Source organism: Ctenocephalides felis, unplaced genomic scaffold (assembly GCF_003426905.1).
Source record: "Ctenocephalides felis isolate EL2017-DRISC unplaced genomic scaffold, ASM342690v1 CF-g0.4_SCAFFOLD_01170, whole genome shotgun sequence".
NCBI lineage: Eukaryota > Metazoa > Arthropoda > Insecta > Siphonaptera > Pulicidae > Ctenocephalides > Ctenocephalides felis.
The window spans coordinates 76,790,128-76,816,462 of NW_020537324.1; the positions used below are offsets into that span (position 1 = coordinate 76,790,128).

At 27.0% G+C, this 26,335-nt stretch overlaps 1 protein-coding gene across 1 annotated transcript; it reads right to left on the reverse strand.

Moving 5' to 3' along the window:
- Positions 1-1,036: 1,036 nt before the first annotated feature.
- Positions 1,037-25,359, reverse strand: LOC113367928. The gene is made up of 5 exons (XM_026609499.1): positions 25,181-25,359; positions 9,587-9,830; positions 7,408-7,523; positions 3,874-4,132; positions 1,037-1,264 (listed from the first exon to the last, which is right to left on the reverse strand). The coding sequence occupies exons 2-4, from the start codon at positions 9,818-9,820 to the stop codon at positions 3,883-3,885; spliced, it is 600 nt and encodes a 199-aa protein (XP_026465284.1). The 5' UTR covers positions 9,821-9,830; positions 25,181-25,359; the 3' UTR covers positions 1,037-1,264; positions 3,874-3,882.
- Positions 25,360-26,335: the final 976 nt, after the last annotated feature.

Here is a 26,335-nt window from a genome sequence, read left to right on the forward strand (position 1 = left end):
AATTATTTTGTTAAATTTGAAAAAAAATATTCAAAACTTTAAACATTAAAGACTTTTTTTAAAACAAAAAAAATGATCTATAATTTTGTTTCTTAATTTTTTTGAGCTTTTAAAAATCGATTCTTTACACATTGCTTCTCTAAAATCCAGAACTGATAACTTAATTAATATTTCAACAATTAGTATGAAATCTTTTTCAATATATTTTTTTAATTTGAAAAACTAAAATATCAAAAATTTCAAAGCTTTAAAACTTTTTATACAAGCTTCTAATTAAAAAAATAAAAAATGTTCTATAATTTTGTATTCCTTAAATTTTAACATTTCAAAAGATTTCTCTTGCTTAATGATGACACACATTTAGTGCCGAAACGTACAAATAAATAATTGTGTGTGTGTGTATATATATATATATATATATATATATATATATAATATATATATGTTTTGGTGATTAAAATAAATGCATAAATGAGTATTAACTTAATTCAACTAATAGTTTATTCAAAAATATCACATAAAAAACTTTTACATATCAAGTTATGAATAAATTTTGAGATTTTTAAATTTTATTCACAAGTTTTAATTTTTATAACAAACCTCCAGAAACTCAAATAATCAAAAACAAAAAAAAATTATAAAAAAGTATAAAGTCATAAAAAATTATGAATATATAAATTAGTTTCTAAAAGTTCGTCCGCACGCATGTATGTATGTACATATATTTTAAAAAAAAAAGCAAAAAAGAAAAAAAAACTATATCAAATATTATTTACAAAAAATATTCAGAATCTCTTATTACGACCTTCAAACTTTATAACTACATAAAACTATCAAGTGAACCACCTACTACTTATAAATATAATTTCTATATTTTCTAAAATAAAAAAAAACTACAAAAAACTGAGTGAATCAAAAGAAAAAAATACACAGGATATCTTATTTTAACATTTTTTTGCTATATATTTCATATATTTATAAAAATTATATATATAATAATCACCAATTCCGAAATGTTAAAATAAAATATTTTTACAAATATAAAAAAAAAATTCTATTATTTATATCTTCGGGAGAAAAAACAGCGGCTACGCTGTTTGTGTGTGTGTGTGGTTAGAAAATGGTATTGAATTTTTTTTTGCTTAGTACATGATATTATAAATTTTTATATATTCGAGAACTAATTAAGTAAAATAATTAATTAAACATTCTTAACATCCTTTCACGTTTAGTAAGTAGGCTACGATTAAGCGAGAGTGTTCATCTGAAAGAGAAAAAATGATACATTAGAAAAATATAAATAAAATTATATATATATATATATATATATATATATATATATATATATATTAGGGTGGTCCTTAATATGGACATTTTGGATTTTCTTTGCGGCCAAGGGCTCAAAATGCTTCCAAAGTAATAAAAAAATGGTCTAAAATCTATTCTATTTTAGCTCTTAATATTAACATTTATTTAAATAGTCCGCATTTCAATCAAAAGTTTCGTAAACTTTGAATTGAATTGCGGACTATCTAAATGTTAATATTAAGAGCTTAAATTTTTAGGGAATTTTTGTTTATTAATTTGGAAGCATTTGAGCCCTTGGGAGCAGATCTGATTATCATATTATACAAATAATTGCCGATATTTATATGTGGCATACGTTGCAGGGGGTAAAATTCATCATTAATTTTGTGTTAGCTGCTCCTTTCACATATATACCTTAACTTCAACATTCAGAATCTGTTAGTTATTTTTTATAACAAAATTTTTCTATACTAGAACTTTTTTTCTTTTGACTTAACGTCGTTTGGCGGGCCGGCTTGTATATATATGCACAAAACTTTTTTATACAAAATTTTAAATCAAAACAAATACTAAATTCAGCTCTTCGAGCTCTTTTCAATGATATGTCACATGCAAATTAGTGTTTGAAAAATTCCTATTGGCAAGTTTCACTTTTACGATTTCTTCATGCACTTTGAAGCTGTTACATATTTTTGTATTTTGCTAAATTCTTCGAAAACTATAAAAATTAGCTCAAAATAGTATTCTAACAGTATGTAGCTGATTAAATTTCTTACTAAATCTTTATTTAGACAGATTTTTTTGTTTAATTATAATATTAAAATTATCAGAGTTTGAAAATAGTTAGGTGCTTTGTTTGCACATTTTTGTGCATTAATTTATTTATTTAATATTAAACTATTAAAATTATATTAAAAAAAATTGTTTGTTCTTTAATATGTCTGCTATATAAACAAATACTGAAATTGATGAGTTTTCTAACAAATTTTTGAGATATTTACAATTTTGAGGAAAAATGCATCAACAAAGCATATACTACATATATGTTAATGTAAGTTGAAGGACAAAAGTTCAATATTATTTAGAAATAGTTTTGGAAATTTTAGAATGTCGCAATTCTAGTATGTTATATTTTAATATGTCCATTATAAAGACAAATACTAAAATTGATGAGTTTTCTAACAAACTTTTGAGATATTTAGAATTTTAGGGAATTAATGCATCAAGAATCATATATGTAAATGCAAGTGTTAGTCAAAGAACAAAAGTTTAATATTTTTTAAAGATAGTTTTAGATATTTTAGAATGTTGTTATTTTAGTATGCTTTACTTTAATATGTCTATTATAAAAACAAATACTAAAATTGATGAGCTCTCTTACAAATTTTTGAGATATTTAGAATTTTGAGGAAAAATGCATCAAAGCATATAAATGTTAATGGAAGTCTAAGGATAAAAGTTTTATGTATATTTCTTTGTTTGTATGTTTCATTAATATTTTATTTTCATATTTATTTATTTTTATATAAAAATAATTTTGGGTATTTTATAATGTTGTAATTCTGATTTTATACCCTAATATGTCTACCAAGATAAAATATTTATATATAGAACGTCGGGGCCACCAATCATAGAACCTGATATTTGGTTCCATTTTTCTTTTATTAATGTATAAATATTAAGTATATACTTCTTAAATTTGGAACTGTAATATATGTTAAATAATAACAAAAATATAAATTTACAACTTAACAACATTTTTTGTTTTATGAGAAGACTCGATTAAAAATCTATTTTTAATAAGAATAATATGAATAACCTTCATATTACACTTACATATATGCTTTCAATGCATTTTTCTTATAATATATATATATATATATATATATATATATATATATATATATATATCTTGATAGATTTTTTTATGTTGAAGCATATTCGAAAAAATGTTGTAACAGCCCTTTCATCAAATTAAAAAGAATAAGTTAAGAAAAAATAATTTTCTTTAGTGTTAAACGTTTTGATGCTTGATGTGTGCCATCATCCAACACAGATATTTATTTATTTATTTATTCAACGCTCAAGGCAATAAGCAAGATATATAAATATGAGTAATTGTGAACAAAATATAAAAAAATATATATAACAAATATATAAAACAAATAATTGGTGTTAAATTTTCGTTTAATTTAAAAATAAATATATTTTATCAAAATGTATAAGTATTGCACCCAGTGGTATGTATATGTTTCTCATATTTTTATAATGTTTAAATTTTGTTATTTAATTTTTTTATATTCTGTTCTCAATAACTTATATTTATATGTCTGTATTTTAGATTATTGAATGATGATACATATCAAGTGTCGAGACGTATATCAATAAAAAAAAATTTTTTTTAATTCTTTATTATGATGAAAGGGCTGTTAAAAAAAATTCCTATTATCTATATACATATTATATATATATATATATATATATATATATATATATATATACACACACACATATAAATCATATTTCATAAATCTTTTCCTCCTCCTCCAGACTCAAACTACTCACATGTGGCGGTTACGAATTGGCGGTAACAGCAGGCGGCGCCGGCGGAGCCGTCGGCGGTGGCGTCACGATGGACGCTGCCGTTGCTGCTGTGGCGGCGGTGGATGATGCACTACTCACTGCTGCTGCCGCTGCTGCTGCTGCAGAGGCCAACGGAGCAGGGACGAATTCTGCCGCCAGCGGATTCAGCGTCGAATTGGCGACCGCCTCGGGGCCGAGGGCGACGCGCAGGGCCGACATTTCGTCGCAGAGATCTGATGCACTAGAGAAGAAATATACGGGTAAGAATTTTATTTATTTATTTATTTATTTATTTATATATATATATATATATATATATATATATATACAGTAGAATCCGCTTAGTATGACATTCAAGGGACGGCGAAAAATCGTCATACTAAGCGGTCGTCATACTAAGCGTACTGAAAAAAAAAACACAATTTTTGGCGAATATGTTATTAATTTCAGTAATTTAATACAAAAATTAAGGTAAAAAATGACACATACTAACAAATTGACAAATTTAATTAAAAATATGACATAACAATGCATTTTTTAATGTAAGAAATCTGTAATTTTCGTTTGAATTTTAATTACTAGATAAAAATAGTAAAAAATATAGAACTTTACTAATTCAGTAAATTATAGCAGATGTTATCGCTTCCAAATTTCGAACACCAAGAATGAGCCTACTTATTTTTTGCACGAGGTCGTCCATGCAACTCGTGCAACATAGAGACCTGTGGGTATGTGGGTAGGTATGTAGCGACCTGACACACAAGGGTAGTTCACAGTGGTGCCATACCATAACAATGTGCAATGAAAAACATGAACTCTATGTTATCGGAGGTGTAAAATCATGTCGGTCATTATACTTGGACCAAATTTTTTTTCAAAAATGGGTCATTATAAGCGAAATGTCAATGTAAGCGAGGTCAACATATCCGACTAGACAGCTGTTTTTTTGAGAAATTTTATATGGACACCAAACTGCCTTTAAAATTACGTCATAATAAGCGGTTGTCAATATATCCGGCGTCATACTAATCGGATTCTACTGTATATATATATATATAACTCGAAAACGGCTAAACCGATTTGGCCAGTCTTAGTCTTGAAAAATTCGTGCTAGTCAAACACCAAAAAAGACTTGGATTGGATTCTACCATGTTTTCTATAGAAAGTGTATGAAACTTCCAGATTGATTGTGTTGACAAAATATAGACAAACTACTAATGGGGTTTATTGTTTTTATAATACCTCATTGTATATAGCATTCAAACAACACATCCTTATACACTAAAAGTATTGATATTTTTGATTCTCTAGAAATTGTTTAGAATATACCTTACTTAGCAAAACAACGTTCGCCGGGTCAGCTAGTATATATATATATATATATATATATATATATATATAAATGAACCTATTGTCATATACACATCTAACAAAATATGAATAAAACAATGAAATATTTCAATAAGTTTGTCCAAATATTTTTTTTAGCTTTACCAATTTTCCTTAAACTTCAGGAGTGTGACTCGCCTATAGTCCGAACAGTTCGAAATACAAAGTTACGATATATAGGAGAGAAACTAAGAATCTATCAAAGTGCAATACTTTATATGATTTCCTTTTCTTCGTTCAAAATTTATTAAACTTTTTCTAGATTCACTTATATAAATCAAGTCGCAGTCTAAACAGTTAATTCGACAAATCAGATTTGTAAGACGGAAAGTGGTTTTTGTTTTTATTTGTTTTAAAATAGTGTAAGTAGTTGTCCTGTAATTGTTTACAATTTGATTCACAATTAGCTTAACATATGTTAGAATCTAACAAAGGTTCCCTAACTATTTTGTGTCGTTCACCCTTTGGCCCCTTATTTACCTGCTATTGTTCTCCTTATCTTATATATAAAAATGGAGCTCTCTTTCAAATGATCCGCTAAAACTCGATTTGGTCAGTCTTAGCCTTGAAAAATTCGTGCTAATCAGCAGGTTGTCCAGAAGGTGAGATATTTTTTCAAAATCGTGAAGAAACTTTACATTTTTAATTTGAAATTTTTTGTAGAAGCGTAATTTGGATAAAACAATGGACGGTGGCTAATACGTCAAATGTCAAACGTTTTTGACAGATAATGTTCAATTACGTTTAATAAGATGTTTTACGTGAATATTATTCAATTATGATTGAATTGTAGTAAGTAGATTTGCTTGTAGTTTCATTTATATACAAAAACGTTAGTAAACGGGCGGCAATAAGTGTTACTAGGAATTTATGCATTTTTTGGCGTAGCAGCACTCTTTTTATGCAAAGCATATTGTTCTCAAACACGGTTCTCTGAAAGATCTCATTTGTATAATTATATACTCATTGGCATTTATAAAACATTTCCTAGGTTATATTATTTTTTATTTTTGTCATTTAAATTCAGAACCTAAATTTGGTATCGATCAAAGGGACATTTGTTCAATATATGAAGGTCCTGGGTTAAAAAGGTCCACCACCGATGTGTCAAAAACCAGTAAAGTTAAAAATTGTTTAACAACAATATTTGAAAGTAGAGGGAAAAATATGTATAACCAGCTATAACCTTAATGACTTTGCTATTGAGAGATAAACGGTAATCTTTGAAAATCCATAATAAAAGTATTTTCTTCGGTTGGTAGTTTTTTAGCATTAGTTAAAAATGTAATTATTTTGTAAAATACCCTTAAAATTAAAATGAGACTATAAACCTGTTTGCCACCTGGCCATTTCAATTTACCCCGTCTATGGGGTAAAAAGGTCTAAATAACAAAATTTTGAAAGACATCAAATCAGCACATTTCTACAATGATGAAGTAGCTGGCATTTGCTGTGATATAATTGTTTTGGTTTTCGCAATATAATTTAGAATTGCTCAAAGTCAAATTGGACCTTTGTGCCTCGCCCTACTCTACATATATACTTTTTATTAAATTTACTTTAATTCATCGAACGTTACTTGAAACTTTTCAAAAACCAGGTCAAAGACGAAATACTTATTTCATTTTATATCTCTCCTCGCAAAAATTTGAAAATTTTGTGTAAGCTCAGTAGTATTATTTACAATTATACACAAAATCCAGAATCCAAAAAGAATCTGAAAAATTCGAAACATAATCAATAAGTCGAACGACCAAAAAAGACTTGGATTGGATTATACCATGTTTTCTATAGAAAGTGTATAAAACTTCCAGCAGTTTGATTGTATCGACAAAATATAGACAAATTAATGGGGTTTATAATACCTCATTGTATATAGCATTGAAACAACACATTCTTATACACTTAAAGTATTAATTTTTTTGATTCTGTAGAATCTAGACTCTAGATTCTAGAGTCTAGAAATATTTTAGAATATACCTTACTTAGCAAAACAACGTTTGCCGGGTCAGCTAGTATAAGATATATATATATATATATATATATACATAATATATACATAATATATATATATATTAAGAGCCTATTCTTTTATAACCCCATAATAAATATTATGTTTCAACTTACTCGACTCCATTAGACCAAGTCGCCCTCACTGTGGTGGATAAAGCTTCGCGTTCATCTTCTAACATTGCTTCGATACATTGTTCCATAAGAGCCTCCTCTTCTAGTTGTTGCATTACCTAAACCAAATTAATAAGCAATTAATAAACCATCAAATAAGAATCATTAATCTACATATATATATAAAAATAAGTCGGGTTTTCTTTCCTGACGATATAACTCCAGAACGCGCGAACCGATTTCGACAATTTTGCATTCGTTGGAAAGGTCTCGGGCTCCGCAAGGTTTATAGCTAAGAAAATTAGTGGTGCATGGCATCGTGCCTTAATGCAAATTGCTGGAACTTCAAGCACCGTAATTAAAAATTCGAGTAATGACATTAGTGAGAATTATCAGAATTATGCTTGGTCGAGTCAACGAGCAATTCTTGCCGCAAAGAATAATGATGTACACGCACTGAATTTCAAAATTCAATCAGAAATTGCCAGCGATTTGGTGACATACCAATGATTCCGGCTGGTTTTCCGTTTGACTTCAAACGATTGCAATTGCCAGTTCGCTTTGCGTTCGCAATAACAAGTCTTAAGGCCAATCGCTTAGTGTTTGCGGGATAAATTTCAAATAGATTATTTAGAAAATCATTGTTTTTCACATGGGCAGTTACACGTTGCCTGCTCGCAAGTTGGAAAACCAACCGCTTTGTTTGTGTTACGTCAGACCAAAAAACAAAAAATGTGGTTTACCAAAGAGCACTTCAATGGATAATTGGCGGATTCACTTTCATTTACTTAGAGAAGGTCAACTAAAAACACTTCATTTTTGTAATCGAAATAAATTCATTACTGTTGTATAATAAAATCAAAATTTTCCTTTTCAAATATGAAACAAACAAAAAAATTCTACATCTTTCTCACGAAACCATCTGGTGGCGAAACGGAGTTCGTCGGGTTTGCTAGTTCCATATAAATTACAACAGACAGACAGACAAAACGTATTTATTACAGTAATTAATTATACATTTTGCATTGCTATTTTTGGTGCATATTTTTTACCCTTGGGTACTTTATACATCATATCTGATCTTAATATATACAGTAAATGTTGATTATAATTACAGCGAGATGTTTTACAAATTGAGTGGCAAAAAAAGAGGTAAGAAAACTTTTCCTCAAAAAAAAGCCACAGAGCAATATTTATAATTATACATAATTATACAAAAAAAAAATAAAATAAAATAAAAACAAAATAAAAGATTTATTCTCATCCAAGTATTAATTGCGATATGGGTCGATCAATATATATTTTGGCATGGCGTGATTGCCATACCAAATATCGTCTCTTGTGTATTGGCCGAGGCCCGCGATGTTAATATTAGGATGATCCCCACATTTTAGATAAAAATTCTCAGTGAGCTTTTTTATATAGTCGAGTATTGTCGGTACGTCAGTCTGTTTGTGTATGTATTTTGAAGAGTAGTAATGTGTCTAGTCAGTGGGTCCCTTATTTTGTTAAGTACTATTCGTAGTGTCTTATTTTGTAATGTCTGTAGTTTCTGTAAGTTAGTCTTAGTCGTCGCTATAAATTACAATCTAATCAATCTATCTCTTATCCTACTATTGTCATACATATGAAGTATTTTCTGATACTAGTAAAATTTTTCAAAAAATATTTGTAATCATCGAACAATTTTTCTATCAATAGGTGAGCGTTCGTTATGTGTATTTTGATCTCATTATTGTCAGAAAAATCGATATTCATTAATTAGGTTGTAGCTAGAGATACATTTTTTTTATTAAAATTAATGGACCGATTCTGCTGCATAACAGACCAATGTTATGGCAAGGCCAAGTTATCAAGAACATTCCATACTAACAAAAATAAAAGCCATGCGGTTGCTGTGCAGTCAGACGTATTTCTCAGGGTGTCATATAGAAAATCGAACTTAGAAACCACACAAATTTTAGAAAAACGATGTTAAATAAACGGGTCTTTCTGACTCAGCTTCATAACATACGAGCGACGTTGCAGTTTACGTGCAAAACGCTTTAATGCACAGCAAACCACAACATTTTGCCAGTATTCAGTATGATTCAGTAGCATAATGTATGCAAGTCGGAGCTTAACATTGCCTTGCCATAACATTCGTCCATATATATATATTTAATAAATTTATTTCCCTCACCTGTTTATCGAACTCTTCCTCGTTCTCCATCCACAGGTATTCGGAGAAGTCTTCATCGAGCCTCGGCGAGCCCAACTCGTCTAGTTGCGGCGGCTGCGGCTGGTGCAGGGCAGAGTTATTGATGTGGTTGTTGACGGCCTGGTGGTGCTGGTGGTGGTCGCCGAAGTCGAGGCCGTTGTTGTAATAGCCGTTGTTATTGCCTACGGGGGGTGTTAGAGGTATCTTCATTTTCATAGCCTATTGTCTGCAAGAGAAGACAGAGATCAGGATAAAGGTCAGTGGAAACACTTTAGAGTAAATAGTAGATTAAGCCGTTTGCGGACGTGTATGCTATAGCATTCAAATTTTAAAATTAATAGTTTGATAAAATCTTACATTTTTGTAATCATTATGTTTCTGTTATCTTTTATTGTGGTGCAGAATGACGTGGATGCTATAGCATTCAAATGTTAAAATCAATAATTTTATAAAACCTTACATTTTTCCCTTCCCCAGGTAATATTTCGTGATTTTTGTCAAAGCCCTCCTTCCCCTAAAAACTCCACGTGATTTCTGGACGCACCCTAAGGAAACTTAAGGGTGTCCATTAATCACGTGAGGTTTTTAGGGTTTGACAAAAAATCACAAAATAACACGTGGGCACGAAGGGTATAGTAAGATATCACCTCGTGTATTTATTTTTTACCTGAATTTTTTTTTTAAAAAAACAAACGTTTTCAAAAAAAAAACAAAAATTTTACAATTTTTTCTTGTAACTAAAAACGGGATGTTTGTGGGGGAGGGGGAGTCAAATAAAATCTTTAAAAAATCGATCACGTGATTAATGGACTCCCCCTTATTTGGTGTCAAATTTCATTCATGGTTGTTGAAAACATTATACAAAACTATACTTTTGTGATTATACTTTTATACGTATATTTCATAATTATCGAGACATTCTGAAAGAAAGTGGTTTTTGCAAAAATTCGATTTTTTTTCTAAAAACGTGTTTTTTTTGCAAAAATTTGCGTACTACAATAGTCAAACTATATCAGATGTCCTTCAAACTATTACAATTCTCTATCTTAAAGATAATTCTAGACAGGATTGGATTAATTTTGATTTTCGTAAGAAAGTGTCGAAAAAGTACACTCTACTACTGACAAGCAAACTGGAAAACAAATGTTGACAAATAAATTTAACATCAACAAAGATAAGAGGACCCTACTGACTAAACTGAAACAAATATTATCAGATGAATTTATTATCAACCAAGACAGTAAAATGAGAATTCTACTGACAAGCAAACTAGTAAAAAAAATTGAGATTCTACTAGCAAATAAATTGATCAACCTGGAACATAAAATGAGGACTCTACTGACGAGTAAATTAAAAGAAAATTAAAGTTCAACTGGACTGACAAATAAATTGAGAAAAACCAAAACTGTAAAAAGAGGACTCTACTGACAAGCAAACTAGAAGAAAAATATTGTCTAATAAATTTAACATCAACCAGAATGTAAAAAAGGACTCTACTGACAAGCAAACTAGAAGAAAATATTACTAGATAAATTTATCATCAACCAATACTGTAAAAAAGGACTCTACTGACAAGCAAACTAGAAGAAAATTAAGGTTCTACTAACAAACAAATTGAGCAAAAATTCTAAAATGTAAAAAAGTGGACTCTACTGACCAGTAAGCTAAAAGAAAATTTTGTCAAATAAATTTAACATCAGCCAAGACTGTGAAATGGAACTCTACTGACAAGCAAACTAGTAGAAAAGTTAATTCAAACATGAACCTAAAATGACAAACATAACTAATATTTAGAAAATAATTTTAGCAAAATGTAGTGAATGACAATTTAAATTTAAATTGTCCTTTCAAAAGTCTTAGACTCTATCAAAAATTCATGGCCGAAATTCCTAGATTGTATCATGAATTCCTAAATTCTATTAAAAAAAAATCTTAGATTTTTATTATGAATTCTTGCTCCTAATTCCTCATTTCTATTACGAATTCTTGATTCAAATTTCTAGATCTTATTCTTAATTTTTAGGGCTAATTCCTAAATTCCATTCCAGCAACGAGTCTTAATTCCTAGACTCTATTTTAAATTTTTAGTCGAAATCCTAGATTTTATTCCTAAATTATTAAAAAAAAATCCTAGGTTCAATACAAAATTCTTGATCCAAATTTCTAGATCTTATACTAAATTTTTGGGCCGAAACCCTAAATTTTATTCTACAATTTTTGTCCAAATTTCCAAAATCTATTCTAACATAAATGTCCAAATTTCCAAAACCCATACTAAAATTTTTAAAATTATTTAAATAGTTAATTAATTATATTATAAAGATTGCGTGAATGATTTGATGTTGATGAAATTGTTTTTAAGTCCTTTTTTGTCCTAATTTCCAGATTCCATTCTTATTTTTTTTGTCCAAATTTCCAAAAACCATTCGAAAATTTTTGTCCAATTTTCCAAAATCCATTCCAAATTATTGATAAAAATTCCTAAATTTTATTCTCAACTCTTGGTAAATTTGTAGATTATTTTGTAAACACTTGGACCAAATGCCTAGATTATTTTGAAGTTCTTGATTCATTATAAATTCTATCAATACGAGAAATTTCACAAAAACTATAAATTATCTAATTTACTTCTTTAGATTCATTCCATTAACTTTTGCATATTTGTTCCCCTCTTGTTTGTTTATAAATTTTTAAACAATTTTGCAACTTCGAAATTCTTTGAATTGTTTGTTTGAATTGTGTTGTAAACTTTGTTGTGCTTAAAATTTTCCATTCAAACATATCTGATTAAGAAAAAATGTGGTGGTGTCAAATGGAAATTGTTGTATCTTATTTTATTATGATTTGATTCGAATTGTGACAATGTATACATTTCATAAACAATAATTTGTATAAGGGATCAGGTATCAAAATTGTTATATCATAATCTAAACATCCGATTAGTAAATAAATGGAAGAAAATATTTCTTTGATTTAGATTTTTTTCTAACTACTGTCTTACATTTGCTCCAAATTTCTAGTTAAAATTTTTGGTCCAAAATCCTGTATTCTTTTATAAATTTTTAGTCTTACTTCCTTGATTCTATTCAAAATTCTTGATCAAAATTTCTAGAACCTATACTAACTTTTGGCCCAAATTATTAAATTTTCTTCTAAAAATTTTGTACAAATTTCTAAAATCCATTTTAAATACCTAGATTCTATTTGGTAATTACAAATTCTTAGTATAAACTCCTATTAAACCACATTTTGCAGATTCTATTCCAAAATCTCAATCCAAACTCCTTAGACCCAATTTCAAGATTCTATTCTTCCAGAGTTCGTCCCTGTACCCCAGGGCCCGCACTTACCAAGTCAATAATAAATACATCTAATTCTTCTAAATCAGGTTAATCGAAAAATTCAAAATTAACCATCAATTACCCACAAATAATTAATTACCTTGTGTTCTACTTGCGTCGTGTGAAAAATTCGAAAAAGCACCCAATCACTTGCACGCATAATTTCAATTCCAAAACAATTCAACAAACTTCATAAGAAGAACTATGAACTATTATTAAAATAATAATTAAAAGCACTTTATTATGTATAAAATGATATAAAAAAACTAGATTATAAATAAGGAATTGACGTTTAAAAAATGTATTCAAAAAAGTGACTTGTCCAAGATGACATTTTATTTCAATTGCAGGGCCAACTAGAGAAATTGGACAAAAAACAAAAATGTACAAAAATTTAATTAAAAATATTAGTTAATTTTCAAATAACTATTTATAAAATGAACTAAATCAATTAACTAGTGGTGTATGCTATCGTGCCTTAAGTCAAATTGCTGGAACTTCCCGTACCGTAACGAAATGTTCGAGGAATACTGAATGTTTTCAAATAGATTATTATAAATATTGTAACATTGTCTAATGTTTATAAAGAAGAATCATATAAACTGAAAATTGCAAAGAAAAATTATTTATTTAATGTATATAAGTGAGCTTTAAAACTTTTGCCAGAATTGAAATTAAAATCTGAATTATTTTCGATATACAAAATTTTTTTTGAAAGAAAAAAAAATTTGATATAATTTTTTTCCAAAGGTAATTGTTTTGTGAACACAAGAAGAAAGTTTTATGAACCATTCAACTCGTATGCTTAGTTCTCTCAAAAACTCGATTTCTATTTTCTGCACTCTTTGCTCTTTATCTCCGAAACGGCTGGGCCTGCTTTTGCCAAAAACTAATCAGCACATCTCTCTATCAAAAGGAATCGAATGTTTTTTGAACCACCCGAATCGGTTAATCCGTGCGCCCGAAAACGTCGACAAAAATTGTGCCTATACACACATACACATCAATTTTTTCTAAAATATGCCAAAATGTTCAAAAACCTCTGAAACATAAAGTTATGCAAAAAATTTCATTTTCGATTTTGGCGCCTTACTATAACTTACCATACGGGAAGTTAATAATTTAATTGTAAGTTTCGAAACCTAATTTGGTTCATCTTCAGAGCCATGTGCAGAAACCATGATTTTCTAGGCCTTAATAGCTTCATAAAATTAAATTTAAATTTTTGTTTAAAGGCCTGTTTTTGGCATGATTTGATCAATAATTGATTTAATTAGTCATTGATTGACCCTAATCTCATACAATAATAATTACGGTTTTTGGAATTGCTCATTTTGATAAATATTTCACTACTGGCGTGGTTAATGAAGTGAAATTTTAAAATAAATACTAAGTGAGTCCGAAAATTGAATTTTTAAAAATATTTATTTTAAAGAAAACGTTTTTATTTATTTATTGATAAGCCCCATAATCAATAATAATAAATGTCTATGATAATAATTAGTTTTTGGCAAAGGCAGGTCCAGCCGGAGATACGAGGCTATCAAATTTTCAAGAGCCATTTTAATTTTTTTGTTCAAATTTCCAAAATCTATTCCAAATTCTTGATAAAAATTCCTAGATTTTATTGTAAGCTCTTGGTAATTTTGTAGATTCTTTTATTGGCTTTTGGATCAAATGCCTAGATTATTTTGGTCTAAATATTTGGTTCATTATAAAATCATTTTCATTGACTTCTCTAGATTCATTTCATGTTTACATTTATTAACTTTTGCAAATTTGATCCCCTCTTGTTTATTTATATATTTTTAAACAATAATAGAAATCAACTTATCAATATATATATAGAGTTTTGTGATATGAGTGGAACGATTTTTGAATATTTTTTAACACACACTTCATTTGGTAATTACAGATGTTTCAAGACCATTCTTTAATATTTTATTTAAATTACATTTAATTTTTGAAAACACAAAAAACACCAACTATAATGCAAAGCTTGACACAGTGTAAAGCATGTGAAATATTTTAAACAAATCTTAAGTATCGAGATGGAGAAACAGGTAGGTATTATTATTATGTAAACAAATGGAGTGCGCGATCGCATACTAAAATCAACAAATGTGAAAACAGATTAATTCATTGAAGAGAATTTCGTGTTTTTTGTATTATCAATAATTAAATATAATTTAAATATAATATTAAGGAATGTGTAGTATATAAGTAACTGTTTTTGAAATTACACTGAAGATAAGACATACCATGGTCTCGAAACGTCTGTAATTACCTAATAAAATGTGTGATAGCTAAGAAAATTAGTGGTGCATGGCATCGTGGCTTAATGCAAATTGCAGGAACTTCACGCACCGTAATTAAAAATTCGAGTAATGACATTAGTGAGAATTATCAGAATTATGCTTGGTTAAGTTAACGAACAATTCTTGCCGCAAAGAATAATGATGTACAGGCACTGAATTTCACCATTCAATCAAAAATTGCTGGCGATTTGCTGACATACCAATGATTCCGACTGGTCTTCCGTTTGACTTCAAACGATTGCAATTTCCGCAAGGCCAATCGCTTAGTGTTTGCGGGATAAATTTCAAATAGATTATTTATAAAATCATCGTTTTTCACATAAGCTGTTATACGTTGCCTGTTCACGAGTTGGAAAACCATCCGCTTTGTTTGTGTTAACGTCAGACCAAAAAACAAAAAATGTGGTTTACCAAAGAGCACTTCAACGAATAATTTGCGGATTCACTTTCATTTATTTAGAGAAGTTCAACTAAAAAAGACTTCATTTTTGTAATCGAAATAAATTAATTACTGTTGTGCAATAAAATCAAATTTTTCCTTTTCAAATATAAAACAACCAAAAAATATCTTCATATTTCTCACGAAACCATCGGCGAAACGGAGTTCGTCGGGTTTGCTAGTATATATATATATATATATATATATATATATATATATTTGACCAAATGAAATAATTCAAAAAGTGATTGTATATTCTAAAAATTTTGCAATTGGCTTGGTCTTCGACGTGGAGCAACGTGCGGACGTGCGAGGCAAATAGAAAGTAGGTCTCAAAATTCTGTGCTGATCCCATTGACATACACTACACCTGGTCTGTGTCAACCTTCGAATTAAGGTCCCAGATAAATAGATAAACAAATTAAATAAATAATATCAAAACATGAAAACAGAAATAGAAAAGTAAAAACAATCGTTCCTCAATCTTAACGTTCTTGCATAGTTGCCGAGCCACCGGTTGGCCTATCACCATCTAATTGATTTTTACTAGGGTTTGCCGGTTTTCAAAAACCGGTTTTAAAAACCGGTTTCTTGGCGAAAATTATGGAATTCGAAAACCGGTTTTATAGTGAAAAAAGCGGTTTGCACTGTATAAATGGAAAATGACAAATATAGCCAAACATAAAAGATAGATGAAAGCGTTTTGATTCTTGAAATCATATCGTTTCAATAGCATTTAATATCTTATCAGTCTACAATGGTTCCCAGAAAAGTTTTGTATATATTAATTTAGATTTTTATACTATTGTATATATTAATTTAAATCAGTGTGATTTCTTCTAGAAGAAGTAACTTCCTCTATTCAAATTAAAAAAAGAGTTTAAACCCCAGAAGCCACAAATTGAAGAACAAAAAACTTAGAATTATTATATTAGGCTTCAAAAACAATGAAGCATAATTTGGTCGCAAGTATGAGAGTATTTTCTATTTCAGAAAATTTTGTTAGAAACAGTAAAGGACATGTCTAAGTAGCTATTCGATAGACGTTCTCAGTTTTTTAAAATCATATTTTATTAAACAAAAAAACAATTAGAATGTTTAAAATTAATTAATTATAATTGCTCGGAACAGACAATACCCAAGTTTAACTTAATTATTTTTAAAACTAAAATTGATATTAACAAGTATGTATCAACATGTATATAATTTGTTTTTTTTTTTAAATTGATGCATTTTTTTATTTAAAAATGTATTATTTTTATTTATTCGAAAACTTTCCTTTCACTATCATAAAACTATTTTCATTCTTATATGTGAAAATGATTATTTAAGCAAGATAAACTATTATTTTTTAGTTCTACTAATTAAAATTAAAATAATTTTAAAACAATAAATATGTTTAAATTTTAATTTTAAAACAATAAATAAATTCAGTTAAATACTGCTCTAAATTACACTAAATTTGCGGATAAATTACAGAATATTCGAGTAAAAATTTATTTTCTATATAAAATTCGAAAACCGGTTCAAACCGTTTTTTTTAGTAAAATTAAAATTTGAAAACCGGTTTTCTGAAATATCGGTTTTTGTATAAACCCTAATTTTCACCTTAAAGTTTCTCACCTTAGAGATGATATATGTTCAATTCGAATGCCTGGCTATTTTTTATTCAATGTATTCTTGAGTTCTTTGTCGAAGTTATTTTGGTCTCGTACTTTTTCACTTTGACTTACATCACACAAATAAGTTTGCATACTTTGTAGGCAGAATGAATGTATTTTTGCATTAGGATAACATTTCGGAGTTGCTTGCCAAAATAAAATTGAAACGAAAATTTTGCAAGTAATGGAGGTAAATACGACTCGGTAAATAAATAAACTAGTGGTGCCTTAATGCAAATTGCTGGAACTTCCGTAACAAAAATTAAATTTTTTAAAAAAGATACAATTTTCTATTAGAACTCTAAAAAATTCGATTTTTAAAAAATTTGATATTTTGTATACTTTGAAATATTTTGGAAATTCTGAACTTTTTTCAGAGCAATCGCGATACATTAGCTGCGTAAAAACAAAATATAGAAGCGCGTAGGCGCCGCATCGCAATATTACAGATATTGGTATGGAACCCATAGAAATGTGAACAAAATATGTTATTATTAAAATATGTGATAATTGGATGTGCATATGTCTAATGATCATTTTCCACCAAATGGCATTTTTTGTCACTTTTTTTATTGGATCTGTGAAACCGCTAGACCTGCCTTCCCAATAATTTTATCAGTTTCTCATTTCGTCAACACAAATAGAATGTTTTTTCAATCATACAAATCGGACACTCCGTTCGCTTAAAAACTAAGTTACCGTTTTTGACACTCGTTGCCCCATATCTCCGAAACTACTAGACCTGACTTTACCAAAAACTAATCAACACGTCTCCCCATCAATACGAATCAAATGTTTTTTGAATTTTTAAATCGGTTGATCCGTGTTCCCGAAATCGATGAAGAAAAAATTGTATCCGCACGCGCACACACACGCACACACATCCATTTTTCCTAAGGTGTGCCAAAATGTTCAGAAACCTTTAAAACGTAAAGATAAAAAAAATCCATTTTCGATTTTTTGCGATTACTATAACTTACCCTACGGAAAGTTACTAGGTGTAAGTGGCATTTTGGCTTAAGGCGTAAGTTGCATGGAAAAATAGTCAGACCCAGGTACTTGTTGGAATAAAAATTTGAACTGTTTTGTTTTGAAAATAAAGTTTGTGCCTGTGTATGCCCTAAAACCACGATCAGTCATTCCAAATAATGAATTTTTATAATTAAATAATTTTCTAAAGCCTATGATACTTTGAAATGTTTTTTAAGACCACCACTATGCAGAGTTGCATTTAAATCCCCAAACAAATATTTGATCAATTAATTACGAAGAAAAATCTATTCAATTATTATATTTCATAAAAGGTTATTATTTATTTTTATCAAATCGTTTTCTGCTACTGATGACATTAATGGCAAAGTAAATATTTGAATACGATGATGTTCAAATCATTCTGCGTTTGTTATTTTATTTTATTTTACAAAATATATATCGCCTATTATTTACAATCCAAAATTTTCCAAATAAAAAAAAAATTACAGACGCACAATAATTTTAATGACGCATCCATCGGTAATGTTTTTGATAAAAATATACAATTGAGACATCATCGTGTTCAATTATTTACTTTGCCATTAATGTCATCAGTAGCACCAAACGATTTGATAAAAATAAATGTAATAATAATTTTATGAAACAAATATAATTAAAAAATGCAATAATGTCATATCAGTGTTTTCCAATGTAAGGCCTAATTTAAAAAAATTGGCTTAAAAGAACAAACTCTTAAAGAATTACAGACTCCGCATACAAAATGAAGTGCAACGACTGCAACGTGTGTTATATCGGATTTTTTTATATTTTCAATATTTAAAATAGTAGTATGCAAAATTATAACTAGTTTTTGATCATTGGCATATGTCTATTATAATAAACTCAAAATCTAAGAGAAACTATAAATGTTCTAAAAAAAATTGGGCAATTGAAAAAAAAGGTCATCAGTAGCAAAAAACGATTTGGTAAAAATAATTGTAATAAAAAATTTATAAAACATAATAATTAAAAAATGCAAAAATTGCATATATCAGTGTTTTCCAATGTAAGGCCCAATTTAAAAAAAATGACTTAAAGGAACAAACGCCTAAAGAATTACAAACTCTATACAAAATGAAGTGCAACAACTGCAACGTGTGTTATGTTGGATTTTTTATATTTTTAATTTTTTTGAATAGTTTTTGATAAAAATATACAATATAGAGACATCATCCTGTTCAATTATTTACCATTAATGTCATCAGAAGCAGCAAACGATTTGATAAAAATAAATGTAATAACATTTTTATGAAACATAATAATTAAAAAATGCAAAAATGTCATCAGTGTTTTCCAATATAAGGCCTTATTTAAAAAAATTGACCTAAAAGAACAAACACTTAAAGAATTACAAACTCTCTATACAAAATGAAGTGCAACGATTGCAATGTGTGTTATATTGGATTTTTAAAAATAAATGCAATAATTTTTTTATGAAACATAATAATTAAAAAGTACAAAACGTATATATCAGTGTTTTCCAATGTAAGGCCTAATTCAAAAATTGACTTGAAGGAACATAACACCTAAAGAATTACAAACTCTTTATACAAAATGAAGTGCAACGACTGCAACGAGTGTAAATCGGATTTTATATATTTTTAATTTTTTAAATAATATTACGCTAAAATGTTACTAATTTTTGATCATTGCCATATGTCGATTATACAAATAGGAAATCTAAGAGAAACTATATTTTCATAAAAAAATTAGGCAATTGAAAAAAAGTCATCAGTAAACGATTTGAAAAAAATAAATGTAATAAAAAAAATTGTGAAACATAATAATTAAAAAATGCAAAAATGTCGTCAGTGTTTCCCAATGTAAGGCCTAATTTAAAAAAATGACTTAAAAGAACAAACACCTAAAGAGTTACAAACTTTCTATACAAAATGAACTGCAACGACTGCAACGTTTGTTATATCGGATTTTTTATAGTTTTAATTTTTAAAATAGTAGTATAAAAATTATTACTAGTTTTTGATCATTGCCATATGTCAATTATACAAAATCGAAATCTAGGAGAAACTATATTTTCTAAAAAATCTAAAATTTAATTGAAAAAGTAAAAAATAATTGAAATAGATATTTCCAAATACAAAATTAGCAAACCAGATGTTTTGGTGAAAATAAACTTCTCGTTCAGAAATTTCCTGAGTTAAGAAATAAATTCATACAGAAGCTTCATATAAAACTTGCAAATCCATAATTTAAAAAAAAAAAACTCATTTGCGATTAAAGGAGTACTTGCATGAATTTTCATCATCATACACATATTTTTATTCCAATATATTTTGATATAAAAATAAAATATTATTTAATGTTATATTTATAAATCTGTACTATAAATAGTACAGTGAACTGGCAAATTCCTTAATATTTTTAATATATATAATAAACACCTAAAAAATTTTAGACTCCATGTAAAAAATGAACTGCAACGACTGCAACGTTTGCTATATCGGATCATTTTTAGTTTTGATTTTTAAAATAGTAGTATGCAAAAATATTACTAGTTTTTTATCATTGGCATATGTAGATTATAAAAATAAGAAATTTAAGAAAAAGTATAATCTCTAAAAAATCTAAAATTTAATGGAAAAAGTCAAAAATAATAATAGATACAGTTATTTCCAAATACAAAACTAGCAAATCAGATTTTTTGGTGAAAATAAATTTCTCGTTCGAAAAGTTCCTGAGTTAAAAAATAAATTCATACAGAAGCTTTATATGAATTTGCCATTCCATAATTTTTTAAAAAACTCATTTGCAATTAAGGGAGTACTTGCATGTGTTTTCATCATCATACACATTTTTTATTCAAATATTATTTGATATAAAAATAAAATATTATTTATAAATCTGTACTATAAACAGTACAGTGGGCTGAAAAATTCCTTAATATTTCTAATATATATATAATAAATCTAATATTACTATTACTTACGGACATAATTATGTCCTTAAACCTTGTTAAAATTTTCTATCTTGCCAAGTTTCAGTTCGTGTAGATGTTATTGTAATTATTTCAAAGTAATTAGTGATCATCTCGTTTTTCCTGAATTTTCTTTACATGATGGCGGTCTGTTTGAATTTCCAATTAAACTATTCTAATAGACTTCATCGTAATGCAATTTTTGCGAAAATTTGGTACTGAAAATTTTGAAAAATCGTTTTTTGAAAACCTTGATGAACGGTTGTGACGTTGGTGGTCAATCTAGTGGGTGGATATTTAGATTTTGTTTGATAAAAAATGATAAAATAAATTTAATTTGATGGTGAAATTGTTTAGTAATATTATTGAATGATTTATAGAAAAGATTTTATAAATATTTCATAAATCGGATACAAAGTGTTCCAGAAAATTATAATAAATAGATGAAATAGAACAAATATAAAAATAATGCAGCATATGAAAAAATGGAATAATTTTTGAAACTGTTTCTTTGCTTTATGTATAAAATTACCAATACATTATACTAAAGGTATTATTATTAAATTTATAATTACATATTAATAATTAATTCATCAGTCGATTTTTTTAGATTTAAATAAATAATTTGGGTCCTCAAAATTTTATTTCTCAATTAATAAATTTATAAATAAGGTATTTACAAAAATTAAATATGTATTATTGATATCAAATTTATAATAATTTTACCGTCCTTGTAGTGAGTTTTACATTTTGTTTATTTACCAATAAACACAAAACATGTTTTTTAGATAAACCACGTTAAAAACAAGTTTATCATTTGATAATTGTATTATCAGAATCTTAAATTTTAATTCACAAAATTATTAACGACGCAGATGGAAATAGACACAGAAACATTAAATATTTACTTATTATTTTTTTTAACTTTTTAGACTATTTGAACCAAATAAAATTAAATGTAAATATTATCTAAATATGAAGCAAATCATGTTCCATATATTTTAATTTAGTAAATGTAAATCGTCGAATAGAAAATATTTTAAATAATGATCATAAGAAATGACCAAAAATTAAGAAATTCTTTGAAATAATTATAAAGCCAAAAATCATGCAAACTTTAATAAAGTTGTTCAAAATATGGGTAAATCAAAGAGATAAATTTATAAATAAGAAACAAAATATTTAAGAGTGATTTTTCAAATTAAATATATAATATTATTTCATAAATGTGACTGTTTTGAAAATCACTGGATCATTGTCTGTGTTTTTTTATTTTATAAATATTTGAGGGTTTTATAGATTGAAAAAAGCAAGTGGTATTTTGAAACATATTAAAATATAATAAAGAAAATAGCAGTTTATTTTCTTTTTGACCATGCCTGTATAAAAAACATTTTTTAACTAACATCTAGGGTAAAAACTTGAGAGAATAGAAATTAAAATTATTATTTTTAAAGAAACGGGGCGCTCTTATTTTGCAACAAAATAGTTGCATCATTTTTTCAAGAAATTGTTTAGAAATAAGACAATAACAAATAAATTCAAGCATAAGCATCATATGATTGAATATAACTTCAACGAAATAATTTGCATTTCTTTTTTCTTCATATAAATTGTAGTATATTTTTTAATTTTATTAGTAGAGTATATTATATTTAAGATTTTCTCTTGGTTGTTAAAAGTATAATAATATCATGTAAGTTAAAAAAAGAACTCATTTGGCTACAAATAAATTAGCTTTAAAAGAACCACAAAAATGTGTTGCTAATTGAAAAAAAAAATCCACAAAAAAACTAATTTCTCTACAAAATATTTTGCTTTAAAAGAAAACTAAAAATGGTCGTAAAATTATTATTTTGATATTATTTTCAAAACATGACTCAACATAAATATAAAAAATTACTTTATTAGAATGCCAGGGGAAAAAATGAAAAATACATTGAAATAACTTGCTACAAAATATTTTGCATTTAAATTTAAAAGAAAACTTGTGAAATTAAGTGGAAAATAACAGAAACAAAGCATTTTAGAACAGAGATTTATATATACACATATGTGCATTTATAAATATATATATATATATATATATATATATATATATAAATCAATTCTAAACTTTTTCCACGACATTCTTTGCATTAAAATCAATTTTAAAACATAAGTTTTATTTTATTTTTGTTTAGTATTGAAGCATGAATATATTCATAATATACATTATAAAGAAATTTATAAATTTTATATTGATTGGGTAAACTAATTTATTTACAAAAACACTCTTTACAGTAAAAGACCAGGTAAAAATATTTTAAAAGAAAAATAGGAATGTAAGAAGAAACTTTATTACAAAATTTACTTTAAAAAATAGTAAATTTACTAAAAACAAAGGTCATGTGATATAATATAACAATAAAATAGGACAAAAAATTCATAAAACTGAATATGTGTTAGTATAATTATGTTGGTTAAATTTAGTACAAAAACACTAATTTTGGTACAAAAATTTAGCTTTTGAAAAAACTTCATAAATGTGTTGTAAAATTGGATGAACTCTTTTTGTTGCAAAATAATTTGCTTTTAATTATTATTTTTTTTTTTGAATTCTCTTTATTAATTGCAATATGTCCTTACACAATAAAATAAGAAGATATTTAGTAATTTTGAGAATATTTTAGCATTTAGAATTATTTTTTTTTTAATTTTAAATTTCCAAAAGGTTACTTAGTAGTAATTCTTTCAGTTTTGACAAGTGACATTTAATTTTGCTAATATGAAGTGAAATTAGATTTAAATATGTGAAATTAAATAAAAAAATCTGTTCACATACACACACACACATACTTTTTCCAAATTTGGTCTCATTCGATTCAGAATGACTTGAAACGTCGAGAAAACATAAAATTAGCGAATCGGATTTTTTGATGAAAATAAACTTCTCCTTCGGGAAGTTAAAAACACTCATTTTGGTACAAAACAAACTACTTCAGAAAAATAACAATAATATGTATAATTAAATGAAAAAATAGTATTTTTTTACAAAATAATTTGCTTTGAGAGAAAAACGATTACGTGTGAAACTAAAAAGGACTTGCAATTAACTTCATAATAAACATTTTGGAACAAAAGATTTATTTATATGCACAAATCCTTAATCCTTAAAAAAAACTTAAAATTCCTTTGAAAATACGAACAAAACTTTATGAACAATTTGCAATAATAATAATAATATTGCTAAAAAATAATTTGCATTACAAAATTTGTGAAATTATGGCCACAAACTTTGTTGACATTTTGGAACAAAAGATTTACGTATTACCTAAAATCCATTTGAAAAAAACGAACAAAACTTTGAGAACAATTTTTAATATTAATAATTATATTGCTATAAAACAATTTGCATTATAAAATTAATAAAATTATGGCCACAAACTTTGTTGACATTTTGGAACAAAAGATTTGTGTACGCGCAGATAATGGATAATCACCTTCGTAAAAAATCCAAAAATACCTTCAATAAATATCTTGAAGCAAAATTATTTATTTCAATAACAATTTACCGATTTCCATTATCAATCTGTATCAATATTTTAGAAAGTACCCGGTGAAATTATTAACACCAACCATTATTGACGACGACGTCACATGGCCAGATGTTTTTATACAAAAATACCAAAAGACCCAACGATTGAAAAATGTATAATACACTTTATATATAATATGAAAATACATACCCCCACACACACAAAACATTGATATAAATACAAATATCAACATAAACACATCACAAACATAAATATTTATATTATTCCTATGACCATATATATTTTTTAACAAAAATGGCGATCGAACTTACTCTAAAGTAGGTTATATGATTTTTCCGTCCGGCAAAAGGAAACCGCACACGAACTTTGTTTTGTTTGGATTTATATTTAAATCGTCACTTTATTAATGCACTTGTTCGTTTTATATATACACACAGATTATTTAGCAAATATTTAACAGATATTTAATGCATATGCTGCTTTATATCTGACCACTCGTTTACACGACAGAAGCTAGACTGAATTGTGTTGACAGTTCGCACACGACGACGCCATTACGTCTTTTGCGTCGTAGAGATTAAAATTAATGTTTTTGTATTAAAAGTTTTATAAAATGGTTTTGTGAAGTGTTTTTGAGAAATTGTGGTTAATTTGTTATTGTTTTTTGTTGTTTTTGGAGGGTTTTGTAAGTTTTTCGGTTTGTTTTCATAAGTTTGTTTATATATAGATAGGAGTATCCTCTATGGCTTTGTGTTTGTAAATATGTAGCAGGGCAGTGATGTCCAACCTTTTTTTCTTTGGTAGCGGAGTGAAGTTTGGTGAAGTTTAATTTGAAATTTGAAATTTGAAATTAGAAATATAATTATAGATATTTTAAGTTTATTTAAAATATATTACTTGGATTAATCAGTTATTAGTGAAAACGTTTAATTTTTTATTATTATTTTTTTTTATTTATTTATACATTATTTTCATATCTCAGTCAGACAGAATTGCCAGGTATGAGAGATTATGAAAACAGTTTACATAATTTATATATACATTTCATTTGACTATTTCATTAATATATTATCTATTATATTTAAAATATCTTTATATAACTCTTCTTCAGTCTTCTTTGTCTTCAATTTCCTTATAATATTTCTTTACTTTTTCTTTTAAATTTATTGTCATCATTGGTCACCTGAACATCGTTTGGCAATTCATTATATATTTTGCTGGCGCTCCCTTTATTTCCTGAATAAACAGTTAAATATTTATATAAAAAGTTAAATTTTAAATATTATTAAGTCGATTATTTATACGTATCATGGTGAGTTTATAAAATTATATGTATCATGGAAATTTTGTAAAAATCTTGTAAAATAAGCACAAAAAATAAAATATATATGTAAAGACTAAAATACAAAAAATGCACTAGATCATTACGAATTATAATTTAATACATTTTTATGCATAAATATAAA